Below are 19,910 nucleotides of genomic sequence, written 5' to 3'. Positions count from 1 at the left end.
TAACTAACTGAAACATTTTAACCTAACCTTTTATTAGTTTGCTTAATATTTTATTTATAAAAGCACAGTATTTGTTTTGTTGGTAATAGAGCCTTGCCTTTTTAAAGTTCTTTAATGATAAGACCCTTAGAATAGCTCAAGATGGAAAACATTCTGTAAAGGCCGAACAGTAAATAACATTATCCTTTCTGCTTATAAAGTCTTTGTTGCAACTATTCAACTTTGCCATTGTAGTTTAAAATGAGTATGTTTAGCTGTGTTCCAGTAAGACTATTTGCTGAAAGAGGTAGTGGTCTAGTTTTGTTCCACATACGATAGTTTACTGATTCCCAGAGTAGGTTTTATATGGTAATAGTAATTCTCATAATACTGTTATATGTAAGGGTGGCTATATTGAAATTTGTACTATGGCATATTTTTTAAAAATTCTAAATGTTACTATCTTTTTATTTTATTTATTTATTTATATGTGGTGCTGAGCATTGAACCCAGTGTAAACTCTACCACTCTACCACTGAGCTACAACTCCAGCTCCTACTGTTTTAGAAAGTAAATCACCTGGGCTGGGGTTGTAGCTCAGTGGTTCAGTTCTCGACTAACACATGTGGGACACTGGGTTCAGTCCTCAGCACCACATAAAAATAAATAAATAAAGGTATCATGTCCATCTGCAACAAAAAATATTTTTTAAGGAAGTATATCATCTAATAATCTTGGCCTATGAAAACTTGGGACATAATTGCTTTGTTGATCAAGAACTAGTTCATTTAAGATATGATTTGATTTATAGAAATAGAAGTTAGGTGAGATTTTTTATGAAATTCTATGTGGTATAAAGGAAGTATGTGTTTAACTAAAGAAATTCAGAGTTATCTCCTTACTCCCACCTCACTTTTTAAAAAATAACCTGTGATTGTTAAGTTACCTAATTATTTGAACTGTTGTCTAAGTTATTTCAAGATAATCTAGCATGTTCATTTATGTATGGGTGACTTTAGGGAGTAACTGTCCTGTAAATTTTATAGAATGTATAGTATGTACATTTGTATAATTACTTATTAAAATTTTAAAAAGGGGTAAATGAACTATGCAACTGTTAAACATCTAGTTCAAGGATGATTATCTTTGATAAGTGCCAAAATGAACTAGAGATGAGTCAATCATATAATTGTGTTCAGTTTGTATCTTTCTTTATAACTAAGAATTGTATATATAATTATGTATATAAGTCAACAACCTTATTGGTATCTCTATAACCAAATGATTCTATAATCTTGTTTAAATGTCGAGTATAGATGCTTTCAAATAAATTAGTTATATGATATTATAAAATGTATATTTGTTTTCCAAATATATTTAGAAATAGCTCTCTCTAATTCCATTCCCTGCATTCCCACTTCATGTTTTTTGAATCCAATTTGTAGGGAGGAAGAGCAGGAGAGACCTGGATTTAGGTAAATGAGAATAGTTTTGAAATGATGGGTAACATATCCAAAATACTCAAAAGCAGAAGAAAGAATCATTAACTTAAAGAAATCTAAAGAAAAGAATGTTCATTTGATGGCTAGCATTCATTATGGAATGTTATAATTTGAACAGTCTTTATCAATAGTCTCCATTAGTCATTTCTAATCAAATAAATCAGTATATTATATTGAAATTCATTAAATGTTTTGTTACTGTATCCTTTGTGATGATGAAGTTAGACTAAATTCATTAAACTAAAACAAGAAGTACCCATTTTACCACATGTACAGATCACTGACTTTACTACACAATTAAATGATTTCTGATCTCTTAAGTTGATTGATTTTTGTAGCAATGAGAATCAAACTCAGGGCCTTATCATGCTAAGCAAGCTCTCTGTCACTGAGTTGTATCACCAGCCCAGAGTTTTCTTAAAAATCTTGCCTTAACTTAAAGATATAAGTAAATGTATAGCATAGCATAGAAACTATATGACTATATAACCAAGAAAAATACATACAGTGTAAGAAAAAAAAATATACAAGTGTTAATTGTATCCATAGTATGTAGAATTATACAAATAGATGAGATCATTCAGGTAGGCTCATAGAAAGTTAGATCTAGTTTATGTTTTATAGGTGATGTTCAAGTCTAGTGGTGAGTAACTAAAATAATGGAATAAGGTGGTGACACAATCAAGATGATTGGAACACATTTGTGTTTTGTCAGCTTTCTGTTACTATTAGGAAATACCTGAGATAATTAAAAAGAATAGGTTTATTTTGGCTCAAAGTTTGGAAAATTTCTGTCCCAAGGTTGAAAGGACCCATTGCTTTGAGTGTGGGTGCTATATAGCAATGATGGGAGTGTATGGTAGAGCACATTGTTTTAGCTGGGAAGCAAAGAGAGGAAGAAAAAGCAGACTGTATTCCATTTTGCACCTCAAGAAAATGACCTCAGCGACTCAAGGGCTTTCCTCTGGACTCCACCTCCTAAAGATTCTACCACTTACCAAAAGCACCATCCTGGGGATCGGTCCATTTACATATGGGTCTTTTGGAGATATTCAAGATCCAAACTATCATATCATGAATCCTAATTCCTACTCTAATATTCTTTTCTATACAGCATTCTTTCTAACGTTGAAGTGAAATCTGGATAGGGGAATGCATTGGATTAACTCTAGAAGATCTTCGTTAAGTTAAAATTCAAATTAACCTGCTAAAGATAAACCAATAAATGTTTCAAATATATTTATACCTGATATATTAAAAACAGTGTTATTCAAAACTGATTTAGGTACCCAGTTTATTCAGTCTCAGATTTGTCTCTGGTTTTATTTCTAAAGAGGTGATGATCTATTCGAGATGCCTATGGTAGCTGCACTTCTCTCATCAATGCCTGTTTGCTCCTTCCCAATTTAGCATTGGAAGCAAAGCTTTATTTCATGTGCAGGGTAGCTTAAGATATTTTTTTGTTTTCCATTTCCTAATAACCTGGTGTTGATAGCAGCAGGTATATTATTGAAACCTTTGCCATTCTTTAGAAGGTATGTTTGCTTGATTTATTAATACATCATGATACAAAACTGTGTTTTATCCAAGAGCTTCTTAATAAATATTGTTCCTGATGATTAGGTGGCAAAAATTGATACTGTTTCATGATAGCATAAAATTTTGTAGAAATCTCTTCTAAGACTTCTTCAGTGCTGCAAACTATATATTAAATCTTCTTTTCTGCCTACTGTTTATTTTGCAAGTAAAATCTTTATTTTCAGTGATCACTGCCATCCAAGTACAGTTGAGACTAAACAAGAAAATGATCTTGGAATGAAGAATTAATTTTTCCAAGAGTTTATAGGGGAGTGGATAATTCATAAATAGCTGGTATAGCTGATCTTATTTTCTACCTAATCAGAGAATATTTAACTATTGCCTTCATTAATATGAGAAACCACTTTTATGGTTTGCATGTGAGGTATCCCCCAAAAGCTCACATGTGAGACAATGCAGAAAGGTTTAGAGGAGAAATGATTGGGTTGTAAGAGTCTTAACCTAATCAGTGAATTAATCCCTGATGGGATTAGTTGACGTGGTAGGGTATGGCTGGAAGAGGTGGGAATTGGGGTATGGATATAAGGTATATATTTTGTATCTGGAGAGTGGAGTCTCTCTCTGCTCCCTGAAATCATGTGAGCTGCTTCCCTCTGCCACATTCTTCCATGTTCAGCCTCACCTAAAGCCCCAAGGAATGGAGCCGGCCTCCTATGGACTAAGACCTCTGAAACTGTGAGCCCTCAAATAAACTTTTCCTCCTTTAAAATTGTTCTGGTCAGATCCTTTAGTCACAGCTGCAGAATAACTGACTAAAACAACCACCAAACAAGAGTCAGATCATTTCTAAGACTTATTGGTAGAACAAGGGATGGTTTCAGAGTCTTTTACCACTGCCCCCCTAATCTTCATCTCAAATAACACACAGTCAATGAAAAAAGCATGCTTCTTTTTTTTTTTTTCTCATGAGGCAGCTTTATTATATTTTCACCTTCAGGACCCAAGAGGAAACATTATTTATTTATTTTTTTTTTATTGTAAACAAATGGGATACATGTTGTTTCTCTGTTTGTACATGGCGTAAAGGCATACCATTTGTGTAATCATAAATTTACATAGAGCAATGTTGTTTGATTCATTCTGTTATTTTTTCCCTTCCCCCCACCCCTCTTTACCCTCTATACAGTAGTTCCTTCCTCCATACTTGCCCCCCTCCCTAACCCTAACTCTAACCCTTCCCTCCCCCCCATTATGTGTCAACCTCCACTTATTAGCGATATCATTCGTCCTTTGGCTTTTTGAGATTGGCTTATCTCACTTAGCATGATATTCTCCAATTTCATCCATTTGCCTGCAAATGTCATAATTTTATCATTCTTTATGGCTGAGTAATATTCCATAGTATATATATACCACAGTTTCTTTATCCACTCATCAATTGAAGGGCATCTAGGTTGGTTCCACAGTCTGGCTATTGTGAATTGAGCAGCTATGAACATTGATGTGGCTGTATTTCTGTAGTATGCAGATTTTAAGTCCTTTGGGTATAGGCCAAGGAGTGGGATAGCTGGGTCAAATGGTGGTTCCATTCCAAGTTTTCTAAGGAATCTCCACACTGCTTTCCATAGTGGCTGCACTAATTTGCAGCCCCACCAGCAGTGTATCAGTGTACCTTTCTCCCCACATCCTCGCCAACACCTGTTGTTGCTCGTATTCTTGATAATCGCCATTCTAATTGGGGTGAGATGGAATCTTAGGGTGGTTTTGATTTGCATTTCTCTTATTACTAGAGATGTTGAACATTTTTCCATATGTTTGTTGATTGCTTGTAGATCTTCTTCTGTGAAGTGTCTATTCATTTCCTTAGCCCATTTGTTGACTGGACTATTTGAATTCTTGGAGTAGAGTTTTTTGAGTTCTTTATAGATTCTGGAGATTAGTGCTCTATCTGAAGTATGATTGGCAAAGATATTCTCCCACTCTGTAGGCTCTTTCTTCGCATTGCTGATAGTTTCCTTTGCTGAGAGAAAGCTTTTTAGTTTGAATCTATCCCAGTGGTTGATTCTAGCTTTTATTTCTTGTGCTATGGGAGTCCTGTTAAGGAAGTCTGGTCCTAGACCAACAAGGTGAAGATTTGGACCTACTTTTTCTTCTATAATCTGCAGGGTCTCTGGTCTGATTCCGAGGTCCTTAATCCATTTTGAGTTTAGTTTCGTGCATGGTGAGAGATATGGGTTTAGTTTCATTCTGTTGCATATGGATTTCCAATTCTCCCAGCACCATTTGTTGAAGAGGCTATCTTTTCTCCATAAAAGCATGCTTCTTTATATGCAAAGTCTCAAGTCACATTCCTCAATTCCCACTTGTAACGAGACTGTCACCCTATATTTTCTCTTTTCTAGAAATTTTAATCCACTGCTGTTAAGAACTGCCTCTACCTCTGAAGTCAACTTGTGCTATTGTGCTGTATCCCTTATTTGTAGCAAATTCTTAAATAACTTAGCAATTGAGAGAGGGGAGAAGGTCTCCACTATTGTATATTATTAAACTTTCTAGATTAGGAAGGTGGAAAGTGAAGAAATGTTCTTTCATTATTTCAGCATACTCAATTCCATCGTCATTCAATCCCTCCAGATCAGCTTGTGACATTTTGGCACTTGGATACCCATAAACCTAAATCTGCAATGCGCAAAGCAGGAATTCCTTACTACCTTCATGGGCCTGAGGCTTGGTGCCTAAAACAGTTTGATATATCTCTGCCAAAATCTGATTTAAGTGTAAGTCATGAGTATCGTTTACTGATATTGCTTTAACAGGTGGTGCCTGTAGGAACTATTTTTGTTCTTTTGTTTATTCACAGTGTCAGTCATTTAAATAAAATGATACCATTTATATTTTAAATTTTCTAATAGCCTGGCCTGTATAAGAACACAGCCTCCCCGTCTGTGTGCCACAAATAGATTACAAGTGTGCCCAAGCTATAGTTTCCCTCAGCTTGCACAGTTTTCAGAGGCACCTCTAGGTCATCAGTTCCAACCTCAGACAACCTGTCAACTGATCTGAGTGTGCCCCCACAAATTTTATTTTTATTGTACTGTGAAATGTAAAATATTGGGAAGCACTAAGATAGCTAAGATTTTTAGAGTTTAATTTTATTCTAGGTACCAGCAAAAGCAGGAAGAAGCTTATTACTTTGTGAGGGTTTTTTGGTCCATAAAGAACAAAGGTAAAAAAGATCTCAAAGTCTACCATTTCTTCATATACATACTGAATCAAGACCTCTGTCAAATAATGCCTTCCCAGAATGAATTTGACAAAATACTACTATGTGCATGTATAAGTATACCACAGTGCATTCCACCTTTATGTGAATCTATAAAACACCGATTAAAATATACAAATAAATGAGTGGAATGTAGACCAGTAGAGTAGAAGAAGGGGAATAGAGGGAGGAAGGAAAGGAGGTAAAGGAAGGCCATCAGGGACTGAAGTGGAGTAAATTAAATTCCGTGCATATATGATTCTATCCAAATGAATCCACCTAGTATGTACAATTATAATGCACCAATAAGAACAAAAAAAAAAAAAAAAAAAAAAAACTTAAAAAAAATGACTGCCCATTTTAAATAAGAAAAATATGTCCCTTTTTTGTTGAAATTTAGTGAGGAATTGTGTAGTCTCTTCTAAGAAGCATGAATTTTTATATTGCATATTTTTGGTATTTTTATTTAGGGTTTATTTTTTTTATTTGTGCAGTGCTGGGACTCAAACTCAACATTGTTCACATGAGGCAAAGGCTCTTATCACTTAGCTATACCCCCATCCCTCAAAGTGAACTTTTAGATGACAACCCTCCAACTTAGCTAAACCCCCAGCCCTGAAAGTGAACTTTTTGATAACCCTCCAACTTGGCTACACCCCCAGCCCTCAGAGTGAACTTTTAGATAACAACTCTCCAACTCATACAGATAGTAAGTTTTATTCAGATTTTTAATATATAATCTTTTCCTCATAACCTTCTATTTTATTTCATCCCTGCTTTTATCATTGGATGCACCCATTAATCATAAACCTACTATTCTCTTCAGTCTTTGAAACTAATACCTATATAACTTAAACTGATGTATTTAAAATTTTAGAAATAGTGTTTCAACAGTCAATTCTCTTTGCATTTTATGGCTATTGAAGGGAAGAAGGAAAGTCATGAGACATAGAAGAAAGAACCAAAAGATCATTCGTAATAGTAGAGGGGGATCCTAAAAATGTTTAACTAAGCACTTGAGTTATGTTAGTGTTAGATGCAGAGGAAGTAATTTACAGATGTTTTTGTTATATCTCAGCCATCGATCTACTTTGAAAAGATTTTTAGATGATTCTGTGCATTTCTGCAACTTGATAAATTACACCACTAATGGTTCTTGCATCTGTACTTTCCTGAAACTTTGTTCATACATCTTCTGTGAAATAATCATTTACTTTGTAACAAGAGTGGACATTCACTTGCTTTCATGGCTTACTTTTATACACAATTGCATTTGGTGATTTTTTTGGGGGGGATATTTTTTAAGGTGATGCATCTATATTGGTTCCTGCTTTTAATGACAAGTTGTTTTTGTCATTCAGCAAAATGACATTTCAGGATAGTGAGATATGGAAGAAAGTAGACATTTGTAAAAGAAATTACTTAAATTATGGAATATTTATTATTTTATTCAAAAGAAATTGCATAGTGAAAAGTTTTCAGCCTGTGAAAAGTATTTTTAATGAAGTCATTGAGATGACAAAACAATTTGGTGGAGTTGTATTCCTGAACTTTGGTCTTTCTTTTAAAATACAGTATGTTATCTAGAAGTGTCCACACTTTGACAACTTAAAAATGACTACTGAACTCTCCGTATTTAAAAAATTATTGTTTATTGAATGCTTACAATTTGTTTTCCTTTAAAAATTTCTTTGAATTCTCAGAATATTACATTGGATGGCTTTTATTGTTTGCCTCTGTTTTTTTTTTTTTTTTTTTTTTTTTGCCTCTGTTTTATAGATGAAGTTAAGGCACATAGAAATTAACATGTCCAAGATCACATATGAAGAAAGGGTAAAGCTTGAATTTAATGTAAAGCCCTTGAACTTGAAGCCATATTCTTATCTGTTTTGTTCCTACTGCCTGTCATTCACTGTGAGACTTTGCCCCATTGTCATAACCGTTACTCCATCTCTCACCATCATTCTTTGGCTTACCTTACATCTTATTGCATTATTGATTTTTTAAAAATCTGATTTCTAAAGCAAGTACGGTGACCAAGTATCTTGTTTGTCCAGGACTGTACTTTCAAGTTCTGTGTTCTGGGAAACCCTTCAGTTCTGGGCTGATCAGGGGCAATTGATAACCCTCACTCAACACTATCCTTGAGAGCTTGTTTGGAGGTTCTAGCAGGGGAGCGCAGCTACTCATATACCTTCGACCGAAGAACGGTCCTCCTCTATCGGGGAAGGTCGTCCTCTTTGACTGAGCGCGCAGCTTTGGGAGGGACGCACATGGAGCGGTGAGGGAGGAAGGGGACACCCGCCTAGCCAGCCAGATCAGCCGAATCAACCCTGGCGATCAATGGGATGACAGATGTCACAGACAGATCGCCCTTACATCCAACACTATCCTTACATCTCATTTTATTTTTTATCCCTTAACCCTTGGTGTGAGGTTCAGAGCTTGATACATATCAGGGTAGAAAGAAAATTAGGTGCAAGTCAAGATTTTTTAAATTTTGCTTAATATTAAAAAATGGTGTTTATTTCTGAAATGCAGAGAATCATTAGAAGCTATTTTGAAAATTTATACTCCAATAAACTGGAAAATCTAGAAGACATTAATAAATTTCTAAAGCCATATGACCTTCCCAAATTGAAGCAAGAAGATACAGAAAACCTAAACAGATCAAAATCAACCAGTGAAACTGAAATAGCAATTAAAAGCCTTCTAATAAAGAAAAACCCAGGACCAGATGAATTCTCAACTGAGTTCTATCAGACCTTTAAAGAAGAACAAACAAATTATTCCATGAAATTGAAAGGGAGGGAACACTACCCAAAATATTCTGTAAAGCCAGCCTAACCAGACAAAGACACATCAAGGAAAGGAAACTACAGATTAATCCCTGATGAACATAGAAGCAAAAATTCTTAATAAAGTATTAATAAACTGCATTAAAAAATACCTCAAGATAATTTACCATAATCAAGTTGGTTTCATCCTAGGGATGCAGGGTTGTTCAGCATGTACAAATCAATAAATGTATTCCACCATGTAACTAGCATTAAGGACAAGAATCCTATGATTATCTCAGTAAAAGCGAAAAGACCCATGATAAAATCCAGCACCCATTTGTGTTATAAACACTGGAGAAACTAGGATTAGAAGGAACTTACCTCAACATTATGAAGGCTGTATATGAGAGACCCAAAGCCAATATCATATTAAATGGAGAAAAACTGAAAGCATTTCCTCTAAAAACAGGAACAAGACAAGGATGTACTCTCTCACCATTTCTATTCAGTATAGCTCTCAAAACTCTAGCAAGAGCAACCAGGCAAGAGAAGGAATTTAATGGATACAAGTAGGAAAAGAAGTCATCAACTATCCCTGTTTGCTAATGGCATCCTATATCAAGAAGACCCAGAAAACTCTACCAGATGACTTCTAGATCTGATAAACAAATTCAGCAAAATAGCAGTGTAGAAGACCAATATTCATAAATGCATATCTCTCCTATAGGCAATTGTAATTTTTCAGAGAAATCAGGAAAACCATCCCATTCACAATAACCTCACAAAATTTATTGGAAATTAATCTAAGAAGGTGAAAGATATCTACAATGAAAATTCTAGAACACCAAAGAAAGAAATTGAAGAAGACCTCAGAAGTTGCACCTCCCCTACTCTTGGATAGGCAGAATTAATATTGTCAAAATGTCCATATTACCAAAATTTATATACAGATTCAATGCAATTCCCATCAAAATGCCAATACCATTCTTCACAGAACAAAGAAAAATAGTTCTAAAATTCATTTGGAAGAATAAGTGACCTAGAATAGCCAAACCAACCCTGAGCAAGAAGAGTGATGCAGGAAGCATCATAATACCTGATCTCAAATTATACTGCAGAGGTATAGTAACAAAAACAGCATGGTATTGGCATCAAAATATGTAAATGTATGACTACACAAATGGTATGCCTTTACTTCATGTACAGAGAAACAGTATGTATCCCATTCGTGTACAATAAAAATAAATTAAAAAAAATAGACATGAAGACCAAAGGAATAGAAGACAAAGAGACGAGCCCATGAAGTCATCTGATACTTGACAAAGGTGCCAAAGATATGTTTTGGAGAAAAGATAGCCTTTTGAGCAAATGGTACAGAGAAAACTGGATATCCACATACAGAAGAATGAAGCTGGATCCCTATCTACACAAACATCAAATAAAAATGGATCCAAGACTTGAAAATTAAACCAGAAATTTTTCAGCTGCTAGAAGAAAACATAGGGTCAGCACTCCAGCATATTGGTGTAGGCACTGACTTTCTTAATAAAATCCTTAAAGCTCAATAAATAAATATAAGAATCAATAAGTGGGATATCATCAAATTAAAGAGCTTTTACACACCAAAGGAAACAAGAGCATAAAGAACCTACAGAATGGGAGAAAATCTTTGCCAGCTTCTCTTCTGATAGGGGATTAATATCCATAATACATAAAGAACTCAAGATCTTACCACCAAAAATTAAATAAGCCAATTAATAAATGGGCAAAAGAATTAAACATTTATCAAAAGAAAACCACAAATGGTTAACAAATACATGAAAAAATGTTGCATCTCTAGCAATCAGGGAAATACAGATCAAAACTACACTAAGATTTCATCTCATTCCAGTCAGAATGACAGTTATCAAGAATAATAATAATAAATAATAAATGATCAAGAATAATAATATCAATAATAATAATAAATGCTAGTGAGGATATTGGGGAAAAGATAACACTCATACACTGTTGGTGGAACTGCAAAATAGTATAAACCCTATGGAAAGCAGTGTGGAAATTCCTCAAAAAACTAGGAATGAACCACCATATGATCCAGCTATCCCACTCCTTAGTATTTATCCAAAAGAGTTTAAATCAGCATTCTACAGGAGGACAGCCACCTGACTGTTTATAGCAGCACAATTTACAATAGCCAAATTATGGAATCAGCCCAGATGCCTATCAATAGATGCACACCTTAAGAAAATGTGGTACATACACCCAGTGGAGTTTTACTCAGCCATGAAGAAGAATGAAATTATGGCATTTGCCAGCAAATGAAGATGTAGAACACCATACTAAGTGAAATAAGCTATATTGAGAAAATCAAAGGTTGAATGTTTTCTCTTATGTGGAAGCTAGAGTAAAATAAGGAAAAGAAGGTGAATGTGTGTGTGTGTGGGGGGGGTAATATCATGCATATAAAGGGAAAGTGAAGAAAGGAGATAGGGAGTGAAGAGAAGTGGGAAAGAAGAGGAAAGGTGGAATAACAAAATCACATATGTGCATATATAACTATATCACAGGGAATTTCACCTATAGGTATGGATGGAAAGCACCAATCTAGGATGGATGAATGGATGAGCAAAGGGAGGATTAGTGGAGTGGGTGGAGTTGGGGAGGAACCTGCACTGAAATGGACACATTTCACATCTTGTCTAATATTATATATTATTTGAAGTTTTTTAAATAGAAATTGTATGTATTATGTTAATAAATGGAGTGATTTTTTGAAGCTCATATTGCAGCATTTTAAAATATTACTCATACATTTAGACAATCAGCATATTTTAAAAAATTAAAGAATGAGGCAAAATTTTATTCCACAAAGCAACAGAAGCTTCAGTATATACATCTGTCTATGGAAAGTTAGGGGAAGGAAGATGAAGGGTGTTGTTTGAAAGAGATGGTGAAAGGAGAGAAATCAGAGACAGGAGGAAGAAAAAGAAGATTAAATAGGAGAAAATAAAAGTAGAGAAACTCTTGATACTTTTTGAATAGATTTAGTAAGTTAGACTTGATTTCTAAGTTCTGGTTGGTAGAGAGGAATAAAACAGATGTAAGATATTTGGATTTGCATAAAATGATTTTTATTTTAAGAAAAATTCAACCGTATATTTAGGGTTTATTCAGCTTTCTGTAGACAAGAAAAGACTTGCCTTTCTAAAAAGTGTGATATACCTGAAATGTGTATTGAATATTTACTCAGTTGAGTAGCACATGACTAAAAAAGGATGTACAACTGTTCTGATCTTTGCTTCAGTGAACACAGTTTGCTTACCTATACTGTCTGCTCAATAAGACATTTGACAATATGTCATCAAGTATGATGTCTTTATGTTTTATGGTTGGTATAAATTTAATATTGACTTCAGATTTCAGGTAAACATCTTGAAATGTCAACATCTCCCTTAAAAAAACTTAATTATCATTCATCCTACTAATATATTTTTCAGATTTTGTATACTACTACTGTATGAGGTTTTATGTTCACAGTTTAAAACTCATATTTCTTTGTGTGATTGTTTTAGTCAGCTTTCTCACCATTGTGACCAAAAGGCCTGACAAGAACAATTTTGGAAGAGAAAAAGTTTATTTAGGGCTTACTGTTTTGGAGGTCTCAGTCCATAGATGGATGCCTCCATTGCTCTGAACCCAAAGTGAGGCAGAACATTATGGTGAAAGAACGTAGAGTAGGAAAGCAGCTCAGGACATGACAATCAGGAAGCAGAGAGTTCTTCTCACCACTGACAAAATATCAATCCCAAAGATATCCCCACCCCCAGTAATTTACTTCCTCCAGCCATTCCCTCCCTCCCTGTAGTTACCACACAGTTAATTGATTAGCTGATTAATTCACTGATTAGGTAAAGGCTCTCACGACCCAATAATTTCACCTCTGGACTTCCTTGCATTGTCTTGCATATGAGCCTTTGGGGGATAACTCAGATCTAAACCATAATAATGATGATAATCATAGTTTGAGTTAAAGTTGAAGGGGAAATTGATCAGTTATATTATTATTTTTAGTTGTTAGATTCGCACTCCTGCCCCCCTTGCATTTTATAATTTTCAGTTGAGGCATATAGTCTTGCTAGTTGGTTAAATCTTTCAGACCCTCTTTGGTGTTTTTGAGTTAATGGATAAAAAGAGATTCAAACTTTATATTAATGCTACATGTTTTTATTAGCTATTGAATGTTTCACTTTGACATTCTTCTTATGTTTAAAAGGATTGGTATTTCTTTATTACAAAAAAAAAAGAAAAAAAGGATATCACCTTAACTTACAAAATAAGATTTAGGTTTGATTTATAGCCACCACCAAAAAACATTTCTGTGTAAGTGAAGAGTTTGTAATAGCAATAAATTGCCAAGAGAAATTGTTGAAACCCATTTGTATGTATCCAGAAGATGCATGTCTCTTTGGGATTGTTTAAATCACCTTTTTTAAAAAAAAAAAATTAATATTTTCTTTGAAAAGTTGATTAGATCTTAAAAACTGTACCACTCTTTCCATTGGTTTAAAAATCAATACTTTTGTCATCGTGAAGTGTTTGAAAAAGTGTTTCTTTTTACTTATGAAGGAACAGTGTAAGTACTGAAAGTTCTATTAACTGCGACTGTGTTCTTTCCAAAATACTCTATTCAGTGTTCAATAATTTTTCAAGATAGTATTTCCTATTATTGAAGTCTATAAAATCATTTATGTCTATTTCTTAATACACAGTTGGAGAATTTGATGTTGGACAAAGATGGACACATAAAAATTACAGATTTCGGCCTTTGCAAAGAAGGGATCACAGATGCAGCTACTATGAAGACATTCTGTGGTACTCCAGAATATCTGGCACCAGAGGTAGGCTTAAGTTCCATTCATAGGAAAAAGTAACATTGATAGAAAGTTTCATAAAGGAAACTATGTAGTTTTTTTTTTTTTAATTCTTAAAAATTATAGTACTTCTTTTACCTGCATGTCAACCTGAATCAAATGTATTTTGCTTTATGTTTACAATGAGATATTTTAGGGCCAAGATTTTATAAAAATTAAGTTCATCAGCACAAATGCCCTAGATAAATTGGATTAAATCAGTTTTATTTCTTGGCTATGCATTTTATTACTTGATTCATTTTGGTTCATTTACCAAAATATTGAAATTGAAGGACTTTTAAGAATGTTTAACAGTTCAATCCATCTTGGATTTTACTTAAAAACAAAAAATTATAGTGATTATTGGATTTGTAGTATTTTGGATTTTCATACTTAACCACTAGAAATTACTGGGAAAGCTAGTGAAAATTACTACCTACATTGGAGTTCATGTCAATAGGAACTCCAAACTGCTGACTTCCTTGTGCTAAGGGTTCCACAATAATTTCGTCAGTTTATTCAAATATTTATTAGGTATTTTCTGGGTAATATGGTTACAGGAACAAGGCAAGAATCTTACTCTCTTACTTCTAATGGAGGGAGAAAGAATAAAAATAAATAAATAAGTTCCATAAAAAGAAAAAAAAAGGCAAGATAAGGAAAAAGATGTGGTGTAATATGGTAGCTATTGAAGATGTCCTCCAGTTGCTATTGCTGTATAACAAACTCCCCCAATACTGGTTGGTGAAAAAAGCAATTTGTGTGATCATGGATTTTTCTGAATCAGTAACACAGAGCAGGTCAGCAGGGATTTCTTCTTCACTTGTATAGGTGGCCTCAGCCTAGACTCTGGCTAGGGACTAGAATCACCTAGATGTGTATTCAGTTGTATATCTGACAGTTGCTTCTGTGTCAACTCTCACCTTTTTAGGGCTATTGATATATAGCCCCTTCATGTGGGGTCACAGTGTTTTGACTCTTGAGTTCTAACAAGAGGATATCCTAGTAACAAGTTAGGAAACTGCCTTGCTCTTCATTTATTTATTTTGTTTATACCTAACAAACCATCAGAAGTTTTAACTTTCCAAAAGTGTATTTTTGACTTATCTTTTCTGTAATTGGAATGAAATTCACATATTGTAATATTTGTTCTTTTAAAGTATGTGATTCAGTGGCCTTTTTAAAAAAACCAGTTTACATAGTTGTACAACAATTACTGCTGTCTAATTCCAGAATATTTTCATTGCCCCAAAAGAAACCTTATACTCATCAGCTCCCCATTATTCCTTTCCCTCAGGCAATCACTAATCTACTTTCTGTCACTATTGAGTCACCTATTCTGGACATTATATATAAATGAAATTGTATAGTATTGATTCTTATGTGTCTGACTTCTTTCACTTAGCAAATTGTTTTCAAGGTTCGTCCACGTTGTAGTGTGTTACTGACACTTTGTTCCTTCTTATGACTACTATTACATGACTGTAATACATATTGTGAATTATTAATTCAGCAGTTGATGGATTTTTGAGTTTTGTCTAATTTTTTACTATTAGAGTAATGTGGCTAGGAATATTCTCCTTTTTATGGCCTTGTTGTAGACCTTATACAACATCATTTCTGTTGTGCTTATTCCTTGAAGCAGTTATAGCCTGTATAGATTTCAAGTCTAGAGACATTGACACCACCTTCCATTATAAAGGATCATATGAGATGGAAGATATTGTTCCAAGCCATCTTTGGAAAATAAAATCTTCCACAGATTGGATGATCAGGGAAAATGATGTTTGCTCAGAGATCTAAATAAGGAAGAGGAAGCCTTTGCAGAGATACAGGGGAATAGCTTTGCAGAGAGAGCAGCTAGTATGAAAATACCGAGGTAAGAACAGTTCAATTTTCCCCTCAAACACCAAGTTAGTGTGGTTAGAGCCAATTACAGAGGTGTTAATCTTTGATGGGTTAGAATTTCTATTTATTGAGCATCTACTATGTGTCACATTCTGTATACTTGCATTACAACTGTCACTTAGTTTGACTAACCTTTTGTGATACATAGCAAAACTGTTTTTTTTTTTAAAGGTGAGGGAAAGAGAATCCATTTTTTTTTTTTAGTGTAACCTTTGCACAACTGGGAGGTGGTATAGGTATAATCAGGATTCTAACTAGGTTTGAACAGAAAGACCCCTTTTACTTTCTTTACTCTTTGCTTAATAACCCAAGAAAAATCACAATTTCAAGGCCACTTACAGATATAATTTTTAAAATAGATGCTTTGTAAGTTTTCGACAAGACAGGGTAAAATAGGAAGTAGAATTTTTACAGTGATGCTGGCATGATTATGTATGATATTTACATATGATATAGAGAAGATAGATATGGCAACTCATGCTGGTTTATTAAATTTACATTTCAAAAATATTGGGGAATTAAATTTACATTTAAAAAATGTTGAGCTATTGTAAATAGTGCTGACATTTAAACAATTTCCAACTATTATTTTCTTGCTAAAAGTACTGTTTTCTTTGTTACAAAGTCTGAAGTTTAAAATCATCTATTTTTGTAGTTGAATTAGGTAAAATTTCAGAAAGACTGTTCTTTGTTTATTCAAATACAAGATCATATTTTCTAGAATAGGAGTGTTTTTGTGAATGTCATGAAAAACAAATTCTTTGTTTCTGTGGCGCTCAATTACCCTTGCTATACATTTGCCATGAATGATGATACCCCATATTTAGAATACCAAAATTAGTTGTGTCACAATTAGGAGAAATTATTTCTGAAGAAGATAAATGTGTCTCATTTCAGAAGTGCATGATCTAGTAAGAAACAAAGATGCTGTTTTCTATGCAAATGTCATCAACTGAAGAACAAAACCAAGAATTTAATATAAGAAGGGTTCAATTGTTCTAAACAGAAAGTTTACAGTACATTTCTTGTGAATTGTAAGAAAACATTTCTATCTACCTTTTTGAAAATATAACAAAGGTCTGGCTTTTAAAAGTGGCTTATGTAATCATCAATGGTTGATAAATGTTGGTTTACAATTAAAATCTCGACATCTTATTTTTGTAGAAGAGTGATGATCATTATAGGTACTGTTTGTGGAGGACAAACTTCAAAACTAATTTCTCATGTAATTTTTTAAAAATATTTTTTTTAGTTGTCGATGGACCTTTGTTTTTTATTTATTTATATGCAGTGCTGAGAATCGAACCCAGTGCCTCACACATGCTGGGCAAGACTGCTACCACTGAGCTCCAATGCCAGCTCTCCTGTAATTTTAATTCTTATATGTTAAATAAATATTTTATCATATACTACATTTTTGTTAAATCAGAATAATTTGGAATGTATTTACATTCATTTGAAAAGTAAAAATTTTATTCCTTTATTCTGTTTTCTAGCATGGACCATTTCACTGAAGAACACTCAATCATTCAATAAAGAATATTTATTGAATATACATTAGTGTTGCACATTCTTAGGTGCTAGAAATACACATACAGTAAGAGAAGGTTTTATTCTCTATGGTTTCCTGTCTACTAAGGTAATAAGATATAGAAAATATCTTGCTGTGCAAGAAAGTAACTGCTCTATTAGTATTACAGTGGAGTGAAAAGGAAAGGAAGAAATGCTTAAGCCTGCTGGGAAGTTCTGGCAGTTTTAAAGGGGAAGCAGGAAGAGAAGATAGGAGGAGGATGGACACATAGTTAGGAATTGGAATGCAGAGGAGTTCAGATTAGATAATGTTGGTAAGGGAAAGTCACTTGTGAATTGTAGGAAAGGAGCTAATGTGTTGGAATTCACATGGTCAGTGTTAGGGAGGGCTTAGCAAGAGCTGAAATAAGCCTTTTTCCTCTTGTTTTTCAGATGAAGTCTCTTACTTTTTTGCACCTTGAAATTTCTAATATATACCATTATTAATCCTAGTCTTTTCTTGATAATAATGTAAGTAGTATCCATGTTTCAGATTCGGAACACATTCTTGAATCTCTTGTGAATGACTTCATGGCCAATATTTTCCCTTCTTGTTGCAACCTCTGTTACATTTAGCATTGGTATTCCTTTCTTTACCTTTTAAATTGTTTTAATCTGATAGAAATGATTTGCTGTATACAGGTAAATGAAGCTATTTCAAAGATACTTCAAAAAGAGTGTTAGAATCAGTTCCAAGCCAGTTTGTTAAATGTTTTATATGTCAAACTCAACATTGTAAATAAACTTAAGTTTTAAATCAACTCAACTTGCTTCTGTGTCAAAGACCACTAGAAAAGATAAGTCCTATGGTATAAATATGCTCTTTGTTGAAGAAAAGAGTATTTTTTAAAATGTATTTATTCTCTTAATCTTTTTCAATGAAGAATGGGGCTTATCATACAATTTTTCAACTTGGGAAGCATTGTTTTTTTTGTTGTTGTTAGAGAAAAATATTAGGAATTGTTTTGGTTATTAGTTTTTTTAAGAGGTTATAGAGATTCAGTCCTTGGAGGCATATAAACTATGCATTTAGTATGGAATATTTCTAAAAATGCATTTATATGTATAATGAGAATGTTTTTACTCTTATGTTAGAATGAAATAAATGGTTCTGTAATAAATCAGGGGTCATAAAGTATCTTCAGGAGTTTTTGTTTTTATAATCTATACTGTATTTTCACACCTAGAAATTATAAAAGAAATTGGAAATCATATATAGACTCTTACTGTTAAATTTTATTATTTGGTTTGGCTCCTCTTGAATCCAAACCATTTTATGCAGTGCTAATTATTTAGAGTCTCAGTTTTGCTCTTGAGTTAGCAGTACCTGATCAACTTTCCAACTGTAAAACAGTTTGAAAATCAAATGTAGCTTACATGCAAGACCCAACAAAATTAAAAGTGTTAAGTACGTTTTGGCAGTTCACTTTTATTATGCCCAGTCCTCAAATGTACCAGCAGATAATCATCTGAATGTTAGTTATTTTTCACATGCTTATGTGATCACACAAAAAGTACATGCTAAAAAGAAGCAGATGGTGACAGATGGGGAAGGTTGAATAAGGTGGTTTTGGAAACCTAGAGAAATGCACTTCTGTAATAGTGTAAAAATAAAAATTATTTGATAATCAAGTTAGAACTAACAAAAGATTGTGAAAATGACTAGATTATTGGGAAATATATAATATCTAGCTGTGGTTACTATTAAGAGGAAAAATACATAATTTGTCTAAGTGCAAAATGATTTTTTCCAGTGACTGAAAATACAATTTTTGATACATTCTTTTTTAGTTTTCAGAGCTCCAGTTTTAGAAGGCATTCACTTGGCCTTTATTGTATTCATTTTTCTTTTTAAACCTGTTTAATATCTCATACATAACATTGAAAATATTTGAAATATGTCAGACTATTTGGATACGAAGATTTATTTTATTGTGATAAATCATGGCACTGATGCAAATTAAATTCTATATCAAAAATTAGAAATACACATTAATTTCTTAAGAAGTTGGCAAAAGAAATAGTAAATGCTAGCATGGAATAATGCAGGTGGAGGCAGGTAGTTAAAAGCTAATTTGATTGAAGTGTACTAAGTAGAATTTTACTTATTTATTTTAAATCCAGCACAGAATAAATAGGAAAGGCGTCATTTTGTGGTCTCTTTCAGTAAGATCTTTAGGAAATCTTAGCAGAAATGAATGAAGCTAAAGTTACATAGTTTGCATGTTTCACCTGCAGGTAAAAGTAGTAGTATGCAGTTGCATTTTGATTGTTCTTGGACGATCTGTATTCCTACAGATTATAAAACTAGTCTTAGAATTTATATGCTTTTTGTGAAAAGTTATTTTACTAGCTTTTTCTAACTCACATTTTATTTAATTATTAATGATTCATGTTATACCTGTCCTCCTGAGGTACCTTTGAAAACCTTCATCTTCCATTAGTTCTGAAAAGGTATCAT

The 19,910-nt window shown here is 33.5% G+C and overlaps 1 protein-coding gene and 1 long non-coding RNA gene across 4 annotated transcripts in view; one reads left to right on the top strand and one right to left on the bottom strand.

Moving 5' to 3' along the window:
- The window catches only part of AKT3 (AKT serine/threonine kinase 3), a 311,937-nt gene that overhangs the window by 238,994 nt on the left and 53,033 nt on the right, over positions 1-19,910 (top strand). For all 3 annotated transcript variants that reach the window (XM_079106138.1, XM_079106137.1, XM_079106139.1), the window contains one exon: positions 13,832-13,960. In XM_079106138.1, the coding sequence (XP_078962264.1) occupies positions 13,832-13,960 (129 nt within the window). The remainder of the gene's footprint in view (positions 1-13,831; positions 13,961-19,910) is intronic.
- Positions 5,337-8,801, bottom strand: LOC306642219. The gene is made up of 3 exons (XR_013758426.1): positions 8,671-8,801; positions 8,049-8,413; positions 5,337-8,016 (listed from the first exon to the last, which is right to left on the bottom strand). It is a non-coding gene; the product is annotated as an uncharacterized lncRNA (long non-coding RNA).

Source organism: Sciurus vulgaris (assembly GCF_902686455.1).
Source record: "Sciurus vulgaris genome assembly, chromosome: 12".
In the NCBI taxonomy this organism is placed as follows: Eukaryota; Metazoa; Chordata; class Mammalia; order Rodentia; family Sciuridae; genus Sciurus; species Sciurus vulgaris.
The sequence above is the reverse complement of the archived record's forward strand: the minus strand, read 5'-3'. Positions and strand labels throughout refer to the sequence as shown.